This window comes from Aulonocara stuartgranti, assembly GCF_965226115.1.
Source record: "Aulonocara stuartgranti genome assembly, chromosome: 20".
Lineage (NCBI taxonomy): Eukaryota > Metazoa > Chordata > Actinopteri > Cichliformes > Cichlidae > Aulonocara > Aulonocara stuartgranti.
Window position 1 is genome coordinate 14,802,738 of NC_138956.1, and position 13,517 is coordinate 14,816,254.

Here is a 13,517-nt window from a genome sequence, read left to right on the forward strand (position 1 = left end):
TCCGGTTAGCTCCCCGGTCAACCAATCAGCTTTGGTTAGTAGTAGCCGTTCAGCCGGTTCATCTAGTTTATGCGTCAGGGATTGAAGTGTGTACATGCTCCGGTTAGGTCTTGTGATGCACCGTGGAAGGTAAAGGGTGGCAGTCTTAATCGCTCTCTGCATAAGTGTGCAAGTACTTGATGAGAACACAGTCCAAGGGAACCTTCTAGGTTGATGGCTAACTAGCTTCTACTACCGGTGACTGCTAACAGACGGTGTTAAACGACCTGGTTAAAACTTAAGCAGGTAAGTTAGCCACATGTGTTGTTTTGATGTTATAAACTATCCTATAACACGATTATTACAGAAAAGAAAATGTTTAATGTATTGTTTAATGTTACTATCGATGTATGACGTGTTTCATTGTAATTATTGTTATTTAAATATAATTTATTTTAGTATTTACGCTTGTGTATTGTGTATATGTATATGTGTATCATTTAAAGCAGTTTAGGAAATTTAAGTGATGAGCAAACACTCCGGTAATAACGTTAGCAGTAATAGTAATCTTATTTGGTTATCCTACTTCAGGTGAATGAGAATGGCGCAAGGGCTACCAGACGAGATGCTGATGAACTCGGCTTTGATAAAAAAATTGGCAGAGGAGGCAAAAGACTCAGCCGTTACACAGGGTGTCCTAATGAGGCTCCAGGAGACCCCCAACTCATCTGAGGTGCGAATTATACACACATGTAGCATGTAGCGGTTGTAGCATTGAGGGGTGGCTGTAGGTCAGGAGGTAGAGCAGGTCATTGATCGTGGCTGGCTGCTCCAGTCTGCATGCCAAATGTCACTGGGCAAGATACTATCCACAAGTTGTGTGAATGTGTGTGAATGTTAGATAGAAAACACATATAAAAAGTATAGAAAAAAGTGCCTGTATGAATGGGTGAATGAGGCAAGTTGTATAAAGTACTTTCAGTGCTTAGGTAGAGTAGAAGAGCACCATATAAGAAACAGTCCATTTACCATTTACATGTAGAAGCACTTTCACTGGTTTTTCATTGCTGGATAAGTGTTAGTATAGTTATATAATCTTAAAGAGGGAATGTGTACTTGTGAAACTCATATAAAATTTGCAAGTCTGCTCAGGTATGATTTTGAATCGTCTTATTATATTCATTCTTGCCCCATCCAACAACTGCACCTGAAAGAGTAAAGCTACAGACCATGAGAATACATTTCCTCAAAATATTCATTCAGGGGAAGACGCTACATATTTGTAACATGTAGTGTATATTTGTAATATTATACTTTTCCTGGTGTTAGGTTTAGTGAAGCCACGTAACAAAGCACGTTCCCTTGTTGCTTTTGGATTATGGAACTACTGGGAACATGTTGACTGACTGATTCTTAAACAAACAGGTAACCAGTGAAGGGAGGCTAAAATTTCAGTAATCTGGTCTTGCTTCTCTTTAGCCATTAATAGGTAACCTACAGTATTTTAGACCAGCTGCAAACGTGTAATAGATGTCATATTAAGACCAATGCACAGTTCTCCTGGCAACGGACAAACCCAGAGTCGTCCATCGGATTGCCAGACGGAGACTTTTGGGAATATAGCGTATGACCAGTTGCAGGTCTTTAAAACAAAGGGTTAATTCAATCATACTGAACTGAATGAGACTGACCTTAACAACTGATTTAATCTGTTTGTCCAGTTTTAGCTGAATGTGATTGAATGGCCATGAGCAAAGTAGTGAAGTAGTTATACTTTAAATAAATGCTTAAACTAAAAAAAAAAAAAGTAAGTAAACATTTTTTTCAGCATCTTTAACAGAATTCATATGTTAGGTAATAAGCCTCAACAACAAAGATCACATACCAGTGGAATGTTAAACCGTTGCTGATGAAAAGGCCGTGTTGAATGTGAAGTCATGTTAGGAATTTGTTCTGCCTTAGGGCAGAGGATTTCAGAGAGATCTTTATTAAGCCCGTGTTTTGAGTCCACAAGCCATCTCCAATGTTTGTCCAACAGTTTTGTTTGTTTTGTTTTGTTTCCCCTGGTCAGCATTCTTTTCTCACATTTTACATCTCGTTTTTCAGGTGGTCTCCTTTGCTCCATTCACACTGTTCCCCACACCTGTACCTAAAGCTGTATTCTCCCAGGCTCTGGCAGTGCAAACACACTACAACACCCTGGTGGACAAGATTAGTCAGGATGCAGACTTCCTACAAGAAGCTTTGGCTAGGTAGGATGCATTATGACCTCATGTATGTGGTTTGGAAGAAAAAAACTCATTATTGTCACAGTCTCTGAAGTCTGTCTTCAAATGACCTGTTAGTTTAATTCAAAATGAATACACTGTGATGAAAAACCTGCTGACAAGATTTGAACAAAGTGTCTGTTTACAGCACCATCGCTGTGGATGATTTCACTGCAAGGTTGTTCAAAATCCACCAACAGATCCTTAAAGAAGGCAGGTCACAGGTACGTCAGCACAGCCCCGATGACACTGGTGTTAGGGGGAGCTCAGGAGGCAGAGTCTGTAAGTTGGAAGTTTGGCGGATTGATTACCCAGTTTGTCCAGATTCCAGTTTTCTTAGGCAAGATGATGAACCCTGAGTTTCCCCCAGTGCATCCAGTGTGTGCGAAGTTAGACAAGGCAGTTTGGAGGCTTTTGTGTGGTTGGGTGAATAGGGTTTGCAGTAAAATGCGCCTTTCAGTTAGAGCAAAGTGCTGCATAATTATCATTCCATTTCCCATCATCATTGTACTTGAGCTGTTTGGGCTCTAAGGCCTTGGTGTGTTGCTAAATCCAACAAAGCTGTTTGCTTGCACTCAATAAGGATTCAAAAGTAGTGAAAAGAAAGAGTGTATAAAAAATCAAACAGTTTCTAGTTAAGGAAGATTGGATTTCAAATAGAGTATTTGTAGAATGAACATCTTGGGTCATCACTGCAGGTGTGAGGTTGTGTAAACGTTTACAGGAATGATTTTTCAGCCTATCTGTTCCTTTGGGGTGTTGGCTGTTTTGGGTTACCTTCACCACTATGTATTTTCACCATGAAAACCTTTCTATCTGGCTTCTTTTGGGGCCATTTTTGGAGGGAATTTTTTAAAAAGTTAGAAATGGAACGATGATGCAGGCTCTTTTCTTTTTGGGCTTCGTATGCTAGCCATTAAATCCTGAGAGATTTCTTATGAGAAAAAAAGACAGGGAACGACAGGGAGGAGAGGGGTGAGAGGCAAAAGCTATATTTTGGCTAAAACTAAAATCTTGTTTCAATTATCAGCTGTTTTGCTTTATTGCTTGACAAAGTTCTTCACAATTTTCTAAAACTCTGTGACATCTTTAGATCTGCTGTAGCATAGAATGAAGAAAACCATTAGGTTCTTACAACAGTGTAGCTGGGACCATAAAAATCTATTAATGGATTATAAAGTGACCAAATGCTGCAGCTGGGATTCTTTGCCTTTGTTACAGTCCATTGTGTTGGGTCTCAATCGGTCTGACTACATGCTGGACCAGAGAGAGAATGACACGCCATCGCTAAAGCAGATAGAGATCAACACCATTGCTGCCAGTTTCGGAGGCCTTTCATCGCGCACGCCAGATGTACACAGGTAAGCAGGTCATTTATGTGTCACCCATATTCTGTAGGTTAGCCACTAGAACTCAGCAGTAAGAGTGATCATGTTGGCCAAGACCTTCAAATATATTTACTGTCATCTTTATAGCCACCGTTTCACACAGCTACTTTACCCTTATTTAAAAAAAAAGATAAATAAAAACCCCACATTCCTTTATTTCCCTTACAGTTGACACCAATCTCTTTGCTTTGCTGTCAGTAGGTTTGGGATTTAATACAGCTATAAACAATCTACAGGGTGGGCCATTTATATGGATACAGCATAATAACATGGGAATGGTTGGTGATATTAAAGTCCTGTTTGTGGCACATTAGTATATGTGAGGGGGCAAACTCCTCAAGATGGGTGGTGACCATGGTGGCCATTTAGAAGTCGGCCATCTTGGATATATCGTTTTTTTTTTCAATAGGAAGAGGGTCATGTGACACATCAAACTTATTGGTAATTTCACAAGAAAAACAATGGTGTGCTTGGTTTCAACGTAACTTTATTCTTTCATGAGTTATTTACAAGTTTCTCTTAGTTCACAGCCATTGACATGTCAAAGAGGTTAACACGTGAGGAGCGGATCGAAATTGCGTTAATATCTGGTGATACCGGGTCATTGCAGCAGATTTCAATGTAAGACACCCTACGAGATCACCCATCTCCCATGCTACAGTTAGCAAACTGCTTGCTAAGTTTCATGAAACTGGTTCAGTGTTGGATTTGCCAAAATGTGGATGCAAGAAAACTGTCACTAATGAAGAAACATCAGTGGGTGTCCTAGCTTCATTCAGCAAGAGCCCACAGCGTAGCACTCACCGCATGTCACTGGAGAGTGGCATTAGTCGAACATCCCTTCGGCGGATATTAGCTACTCACAAATGGCACCCTTACAAACTCCAGCTACTGCAGCATCTCAATGAGGATGACCCAGATTGGCGCACAGAATTTGCAGAATGGGCAAAACAAAAATTGGAACAGGGCCCTCAGTTCACGCAGAAGATTTTGTTCAGTGATGAGGCAAACTTTTATGTGAATGGTGAAGTTAACAAACAAAACCACCGCTATTGGTCTGACACTGACCCACATTGGATGGATCCCTCCAAGACTGTTGGAACAACAAAAGTGATGGTTTGGTGTGGTATATGGGGTACAACGATAGTGGGTCCATTCTTCAATGGAAACCTCAAGGCCACTGGATATTTGAAATTGCTACATGATGATGTGTTTCCCTCTTTATGCACTGAAGCTGGCACGTTCCCTGAGTTTTTCCAGCAAGATGGTGCACCACCACATTATGGGTGCCAGGGCCGAGCATTCCTATATGAACAGTTTCCAGGAAAGTGGATTGGTCGTCGTGGGCCAGTTGAATGGCCCCCAAGGTCTCCCGATCTGACCCCCCTTTTATCTTTGGGATCATCTGAAGGCAATTGTCTATGGTGTGAAGATATGACATCTGCAACACCTGAAACTACGGATACTGGATGCCTGTGCTGGCATTTCTCCTGCAGTGTTATCAGTGTGTGAAAAGTGGGAGAAGAGGGTTGCATTGACAATCCAACACAATGGACAGCACACTAAACACATTTTATAAGTGGTCAGAAACTTGTAAATAACTCATGAAAGAATAAAGTTACGTTGAAACCAAGCAAACCATTGTTTTTCTTGTGACATTACCAATAAGTTTGATGTGTCACATGGCCCTCTTCCTATTGAAAAAACAAACGTTATATCCAAGATGGCCGACTTCTAAATGGCCACCATGGTCAGCACCCATCTTGAGGAGTTTGCCCCCTCACATATACTAATGTGCCACAAACAGGACTTTAACATCACCAACCATTCCCATGTTATTACGGTGTATCCATATAAATGGCCCACCCTGTATAAAAGATAGACATAGCTTTTGTGTCTGAAAAATGAAGCCACTGCAGAAGTTCTTTTAATCTGCATTCTTTTCAGTGGCCAGGGGGGGGCGCCTCTTGTGGTTGTGAAAGATATTCCGTTGTATAGACGTCTACATGAAAATGCCCCTGTTATGAGTTTATAGGCTCATTAATGTCATGTCTTATTAAATACAATATAAAGTTAATTTAATATAGACTATAAAAGGCAGGATTGATCGACAAGTTGCTAGCCTATGGCTGTACAATTTCCCTCAGTTTATCAGTTTCAAGGTGGCAAGATGATGGCAGCGAAAATGCTCATCTTAAGGCGTCACAGGCGACTTAGAGTGAGACTGGATTGTTCGAGGCATGGTCAGGAAATAATGATGATAATAATGATAATGTGCTGTGATTAGGTTTGCTGAGAGTGCTTACAATCTTGCTTGACAGACATATCCTGAAGATGGCCGGCAGGCTGGAGGAGAGCGAGCGTATCCTGGATAATAATCCTGCAGCTGGTCTGGCCAGGGCTATTGCCAAAGCCTGGGAGCTCTATGGATCAGAGAAGTAAGAATGAAGTACATCCATCGATCGCTCTTTGCTTTATTCACTTGGTCTAATTATGTCACCATACATGATGAATTAATTAGTACATCCAGAATAAAACATCTTGCCAGTGGAGCTGTACATTCAAACACTGCTTCTGCTGGTGTGGTTGCTCAGTGCATCATAATATTACAAACATTTCTTCAGGACAACAAAGGCCAGTGACAGTTTTGGTAGTATGGGGCACCAAAAAGCAAATCATTTCAGTTAAAATCAAAACCGTGAGAACCAAAAGTCCAGAAATTTTGAGATGCAGTTGTTGTCGTTGCAGAGCAGTCGTCGCGTTCTTTGTGGAAGACGTCCAGAGAAATATCTTTGATCAGCGATTCGTTGAGTATGAACTTTGGAAGAGGTAGGTGTGTGTGAAGGGTTAGAGCTCTCATACCTGCATGTTTTCTTTGTGTGGAAGTTAAAACATTATCTTAAAGCATTTGAAGAGTTGTGCTTTTCACCAACATGCCGTGTTTCAGAAACATTCACGTAATAAGACTGCGGTTTGAAGATGTCTTTAAAGCAGGGTCCCTTGATCAGGACAAGAGGCTTTTTGTGTAAGTCGATTTCTGTCAGCTCACAATGCACTGACACATTATTTAAGTGTATTATTCTCAAACAAAAACTGTGTTACGCATAGCAGTGGTCCTTAATGTGTCTTTTATGTCGCTTTCACTTCAGGGACGGCAAAGAGGTCGCCGTGGTGTATTTCAGGAATGGTTACATGCCTGACAACTACACTTCTGAACAGGTCCAACTTTTGATTTGCACACAGAATGGAAGATTACATTAGAGTTTAGTTAGAAACATGCAACATGCAGACTTACTTAAAATGATTCGTATTCATGAGAAACTAGAACGTCATTATCATCCAGTTTATTTCTTTCCCTGCCTAGCAACACCAAGTCTAGCCCTGATTGGCTGATATAAGTGACAACAGACCTGTCGCCTTGTCAGTCTGAATGGGTGATTAGATGGTAAATGGCCTGTATTTGTATAGCGCTTTACACTACATTCAGTCATTCACACACTGGGGATGGCAAGCTACATTGTAGCCACAGCTGCCCTGGGGCGCACTGACAGAGGTGAGGCTGCCGGACACTGGCGCCACCGGGCCCTCTGACCACCACCAGTAGGCGACCTAGACTGTTGGTGCCGGGGCTCGAACCGGCAACCTTCCGATTACAAGACAAACTGCCAACTCTTGAGCCACAATGTTCTCTGCAACATTGTGTGTAGATACGTGCAGCTGTGTGTTAATTCTGCAGGCAGGAACAGGAAGTGAAGGAAAACTGGCGAGCACCATGGAACCAACACTTAATTGGACATAACGAGTTAAAACAGTTTGCAAATTTAAGCCAAACTGCTGAATTTACTGTCCAGGCTCTCTTTGATAGTGTGACTCTGTGTTGTTCTCCTTCATTCTTCTGTCTCTGTCAAATCTCAGCATAATATAAACCAACTATTGTCACGCTCTGCTGGTCGGTGTGCTGGCTGTTTTGTCTGGAATCTCAACCACGAGAAAGTTTGTACGAACGAAGCTAAAAAAAACCTGCGACAGTGTGTAAAACGTTATTAGCAGCAGTGAAATAAGATTCCAAGAGTTAGTGAAATGATAGAGGCTATTTTATGCTGGAAAATCATCTAAAGATAAAAAGACAAGCAGAGAATTCATTGTCTGTTTTCAATTACAGAGCTGGGATGCTCGTCTCCTCATGGAGCGCTCTCGAGCTGTGAAGTGTCCAGATATCAGCACTCACCTGGCTGGTACCAAGAAGGTTCAGCAAGTGCTCGCCAGACCCGGAGTCCTGGAGAGGTTCTTCCCGGACCAGCCTCAAGCTGTGCAGCAGATCCGAGCGACGTTCGCCGGCCTCTACACTCTAGACATGGTGAGAAAAAGCACACGATTTTTTCATTGTTTGGAAAGTTTGGCATTAGATAATCCTCACCTGGGTGTTGATGTTCAGTGTAAGCAATATCATTCACATTTTATTCCTCTCATTTATTTCTCTGTGGTTGTGCTCGTCTACAGGGTCCAGAGGGGGACAAAACAGTGTCAATGGCCTTGGCAGCACCAGAGCGGTTTGTCTTGAAGCCTCAGCGAGAAGGAGGAGGTAAACTGAACTTTTTAATAAAGCACACTTGATGTTAACACCAGAAGCAAATGATGGAACTTGTGTTTGCTGCTCACCATTTGTTAAACTCGGGAAGTTTAAGCAGTGCATGGATCTGCACACACGTGCAGTATTTGCTTCATTCCACGTATGAGCTAGCCTCAGTCAAAACAGTGACGACACATACATGACTGCCTGCTGTTTTGCATTACTGTGTATCTACTGTGATTCATGCATGCTGTACTGTGACTGAGATAATAGTGTGTATGAGACACACTTGACAACAACATTGATCAGGATGTGAAAAAGCTACCAGATACAAGTTGTCAGCAGGTTATGGCTGACTAACCACCCTGCCTTACATCACTCTGGGCTAATACTGTAAAAAGCAATCATTAGTTTTCTTTGTAATATCAGAGCATTTGTTTTGATAAATACTTAGGTCAGTATCAGGGTTCATATGAGCTATTTTAGCAGTAATTTTACACATGAACTGGAAGGAGAACTTTGAGGAGCTGATGAATGTAGAAGATGAAAGAGAGAGGAGGATGGAGGAGGGGAGTTAGATGAGAGGGCAATCTGACCAGACCGTTTAACAGAGACTGAGAGGATGCCCGAGGAATGGAGAGGTGTGCTGCTGCTGATTTTCAAGAACAAGACAGATGTGCAAAGCTGTAGTAACTACAGAAGGATAAATCAAGAAGCTTTGGGACAAAGTTGCTGAGACTAGGTGAAAATGAGAGGTGACGTTCAGTGAGCAGGAGTGTGGCTTCGTGCTGAAAAGAGCACAACAGATTCTCTGGAGAGAAGGTGAAGGAAAGTCAGCTGACGCGAGACAGAATACATGTATGTGAGTCAGAGGGAGGCAGGTATAATGGTGGAGATAGAAGAAGTAGAGATAGTGAAGGTAGATGAGATTTAATACTTGGGGTCAACTATCCACAGCAACAGACAGCACACAAGAGAAGTAAAGAGTTGGGTGCAGGCAGGGTGGAGTGGGTGGAGACAAGTGTCAGAGGGGATTTGTGACAGAAGGATAGCAGCAAGAGTGAAAGGGAAGGATTACAAGATGGCAGTGAGGCCTGCTATGATGTATGGTTTGGTGACAATGGCATTGACAAAAAGACAGGAGGCTGGGCTGGAGGTAGCAGAGCTGAAGATGGAGCTGCCAGGCAGGAGGAAGCGAAAAACCAAAGAGATTGATGGATGTGGTGAAGGAGGACATGCACAGGGTTGGTGTGACAGAGGAGGATGTTAGGGATAGCATGACAAAGGGGCAGATGATCCGCTGTGGCAACCCCTAAAGGGAGCATCTGAAAGAAAGACTACTTGAGGCAGTATTTGTTTAATATTTCTTTATTCTAAATATGTAGCAACTTGCTTGTACTAGCAAGCAGGCTAGCATTATCCAACATAAGTAGGAAAAAACCCAGCCAAATAAAGATCTCTCCATTTGCCTGTCAGACTGGCCGGGTGTAGCCAGGTGTGGTTCACTGGGTAAAACTGAACTTTCTCTTCACTAATTTTAAAAAGTGTTTTACAAAAGTTTGCTCATCTGCTAATGTGAAATAATTCCTATCTAGCCATGTCCATTTTATCTATACTTAAGTGTAGAATTGTTTTTCTAGGTAACAACATTTATGGATCAGAGATCTGCCAGGTCCTGGAAGAAGTGAAGGAGAGTACCGAGCGTACAGCCTATATTCTGATGGATAAAATCCATCCAACCCCTGTAAGGAACTACCTGATGAGACAAGGCAGCCCCCTGAAAATAAGCAACTGTCTCAGTGAACTGGGAGTGTTTGGAGCATATGTAAGGTATGTGACCACTACTGCATTGATATTAAATGCATTTTGTTTGTGGCTGTTTTTTTAGAAGTATTTGCAGATTCCCAGTGTAGTGGTTGTTTCTAATTTTAGCCTTTTCTTTGTTTTCTTACAGACAGGGTAAAGACATGGTGACAAATGAGTGTGTGGGCCATCTGCTGAGGACCAAGAGCTCAGAACACTCAGACGGGGGCGTCGCAGCAGGAGTGGCCGTGCTCGACAATCCTCTGCTGTTCTGAGATTTCACACTCCTGCCTGCACATACAAACCACAGTGAAGTCACAGCAGAAATGTCTCTTTAAAAAAAAAAGAAAAAGTCTTTGTTTATTTTTTTAATAAGTTCAGTAATTAAGTGAAGAAGAGTGATTAGATAAATTGTTTCTTGCATTTTTGAATTAATGATTGTGTTTAGGATTATTTCAGAAACATGTTTAGAGGATCTTTGTAAGCCTGTATTTACTTTAAAAGAAGGGAAGCACTTCTTCGTTCTACAGAAAAGGTGACACATTACAGATGAGTTCATAAAAAGTGTCACTGTCACTCTTTCAAGGCTCTGTCACTTGGTAAAGTAGGCCTAGGCTGCCATCTTGTGGCAGTGTGTTGTTACTACAACATATGAAATTGTGTTTCTATTGGAAATATAATTCAGCGCCACTGAGCCGCTCTCTCAGTTACAAACTGAACCCGTTTTTTTAGACATATAAATCACTAAAGACAGTGAAGCTTTTGGTTTTGTAAAAGTGGTTCATAATCAAAATGCACGTTAATTTTATAAGGTTGAAGAGCAGTTAGCAGTGCATTCATGGACGTCTTTTGTCACGATGGCATGAACTACAAACGTGAGCTCCAGATGAGACTGCACAGAAGAACAAGTGTCCTTAAACTGCATCAACTGATGACTTCTTACAATTTTATTCTGTGTTTTTATAATCTTTGTGTACACATACTAACACAAGCTACTGTAACTTAGAGAAGCTCAGCAATATATTATTAAGTATACAAACAGTTCCAGGTTCTGGACTTGTTGAATGGCCCACTTTGGATCATGTGAAGGACGTTCAGTTTTTCTTCTTCTAGGCATTGAAGGGTTAATCCTGTTAATTGCATAGTACAGTGACAGATAACTTGCTGAAGTTGGTGCACTTTGTGGACCAAAGAATAATATCCAGTATGATGTAAATGAAAAAAATAAATGTTATGACTGTAAGGCTGGACTTTCTTCTCTGTTCATTTGCCTAACCCTAGCCCCAAGTAGCCCCTATTCAGCGACAGGTTGCTTCTCCCAAAGTCAAGAACCAACAGACTTAAAAACTCCTTTGTCCCAAACGCCATCCAGCTGTTTAACTCCTCGTTGGAGGAGAGAGGGAGGGGAAACGGGGACAAAGGAGAGTGGGAACAACTGAGCTGTAGTGGGTTTTTTTACACTGTGCAATATTCACAATATTTCCTCTTATATTCGACTGTGCAATAGACTCACTCAAATGTGCAATCCACAGGTATTCCTATTTATCCATATTATATATTAAATATATATATATGGTATATTTATGTTTAAATTCTGCTCTGATTCCCCTTGATTGTATCTGTAACATGCAACTTCTGTCAGTGCTACTGGAAACTGAATTCCCCGGAGGAACCCACCTGAGGGATTAATAAAGTTTCATCTAATCTAATCTAGTGAGATCAGTCTCACATGTCTGATCATAGAAATTGTGGACTTTTCAGGAAATGTATTTAAAAAACTAAAACAAGAGTAAGATGGGACAGTTAGAAGGAAATAAGAAACTCAATTCATTTTTAAATAAATTGTTCCCATATGTCTATATGCTGTCAAACTGGCAGTAAGAAACATGGTTTTAAATAGCTCTATATGGCATTACTAGCACTTCGACCTTCAGATCAATTTATTAACGAAGAGGTCACAGGTCAAATGTGACATATGTTTATACACTACTTTCTACATGATGACAATACACAGTACACTTTTAAGAGTCATACTTTCTAAATTATAAGGCTTTTTGTCAATTTTTGACCAACAGATCATGACACTGACCTTGAAAACCTCTGTGGATGTTGGGTGAAATCAAACGGATTGGTCACTTGAGCCCACACTACACCCCCACAAGGTTTTTTTTTTTAAATTTTTTTTATTTTTGTATCTGAATTCATTAAAAAGTTTTGAGTAATCCTATTTACAGACAATATGACAGAATATCAGGCACAGATGCAAACACTAACAACCTCCCTGGCAGAGGTTATGTGATGTGGCTTCAGACTTTTGCACAGTACTAGATGTAACACCTTCACGAAAGTACTTATGTCACAATGAAAGAGAATAGTACTACAAGCAAATGAAACTCTATACACTGTCAAAGGCAAATACATGGTTCGTGCTCTCGCTTCCGGAGTGGCACACACTGCACTTCATAAATATCACACGTCTTCCTGTACATTTTTTCCCTGTGCTTTTTAAGGACACACTGATCTTGGAGCTCGGTTGGCCTTGGTGCTTGTTGAGTGTGACTTACACATTTTTTGTACACATTTTGACTAAATATGTATTAAACCTCACCAAATAATTGTTCAGTAAGGCAAAACTTACCCTGATATCATGGAGGAAGACTTCTAACTTTTTCAGTTCTCTCTGAATGTGTTTCAACATGTTCTCTGAAGACAATTAAAGTGAAACCTTAGGATTTCTTTGCTACACGAGGTAAGTATACATTGTGTTAGCATAAAATATCTGATGGATACTACTGATTCTTTAGCTAGATAGCTCTCTTCTTCACAAACGTGTGAACACATATTAACTTGATTTTAAGGACGGGGAAGTGGAATAGGGCAGGCTTGGCCAACTCCAGACCTCGAGGGCCGGTGTCCTGCAGGTTTTAGATCTCACCCTGGGTCAACACACCTGAATCAAATGATTAGTTCATTACCAGGCCTCTGGAGAACTTCAAAACATGTTGAGGAGGTCATTTAGCCATTTAAATCAGCTGTGTTGGATTAAGCACACATCTAAAACCTGCAGGACACCGGCCCTCGAGGCCTGGGTTTGGACAGCACTGGAATAGGGGCTTGCTCCGTCCACTCCACACATGAATCTGGTATTGCAGTATTTCCAGGAACGGTGCATTTCTCTAAACATCTGAAAAAACAAATCTCCTGAAGTTGGGAGTGTTACATGGAGTGTTATAGCAGCTGTTTGTCGTTCAAACAGGTTTGTATCTCTTCCTATCATTTTTAGCTGAAGCTGCAAGGAATAGAGGGTAGTGAAGTTGGACGGGTTTAAATACCCAGTAGTGTAATACTGACAAAAGTAATCCTGGTGTGGTTGGGCTGTACCCCGCAGTGACAGTTCAGCTGATTGGACATCTAATCATGCAGTATCAGCTGACCTGTCTGTGAGCTGGTCTCTTGACTCTTTGACTAATAAACTAGTGGTGGGCGGATCGACCCAAATATCGATTGTAT

The 13,517-nt window shown here is 41.3% G+C and overlaps 1 protein-coding gene across 1 annotated transcript; it reads left to right on the top strand.

Annotated features, from left to right (window-relative positions):
- The first annotated feature begins 45 nt into the window (after nt 1–45).
- gss (glutathione synthetase) lies at nt 46–11,257 on the top strand. The gene is made up of 13 exons (XM_082518435.1): nt 46–285; nt 571–712; nt 2,086–2,231; nt 2,395–2,470; nt 3,468–3,607; nt 5,956–6,072; nt 6,383–6,463; nt 6,582–6,659; nt 6,784–6,853; nt 7,797–7,991; nt 8,135–8,216; nt 9,845–10,034; nt 10,159–11,257. Exons 2-13 carry the CDS (start codon nt 575–577, stop codon nt 10,280–10,282), a joined length of 1,437 nt encoding a protein of 478 aa, XP_082374561.1. The 5' UTR covers nt 46–285; nt 571–574; the 3' UTR covers nt 10,283–11,257.
- Nucleotides 11,258–13,517: the final 2,260 nt, after the last annotated feature.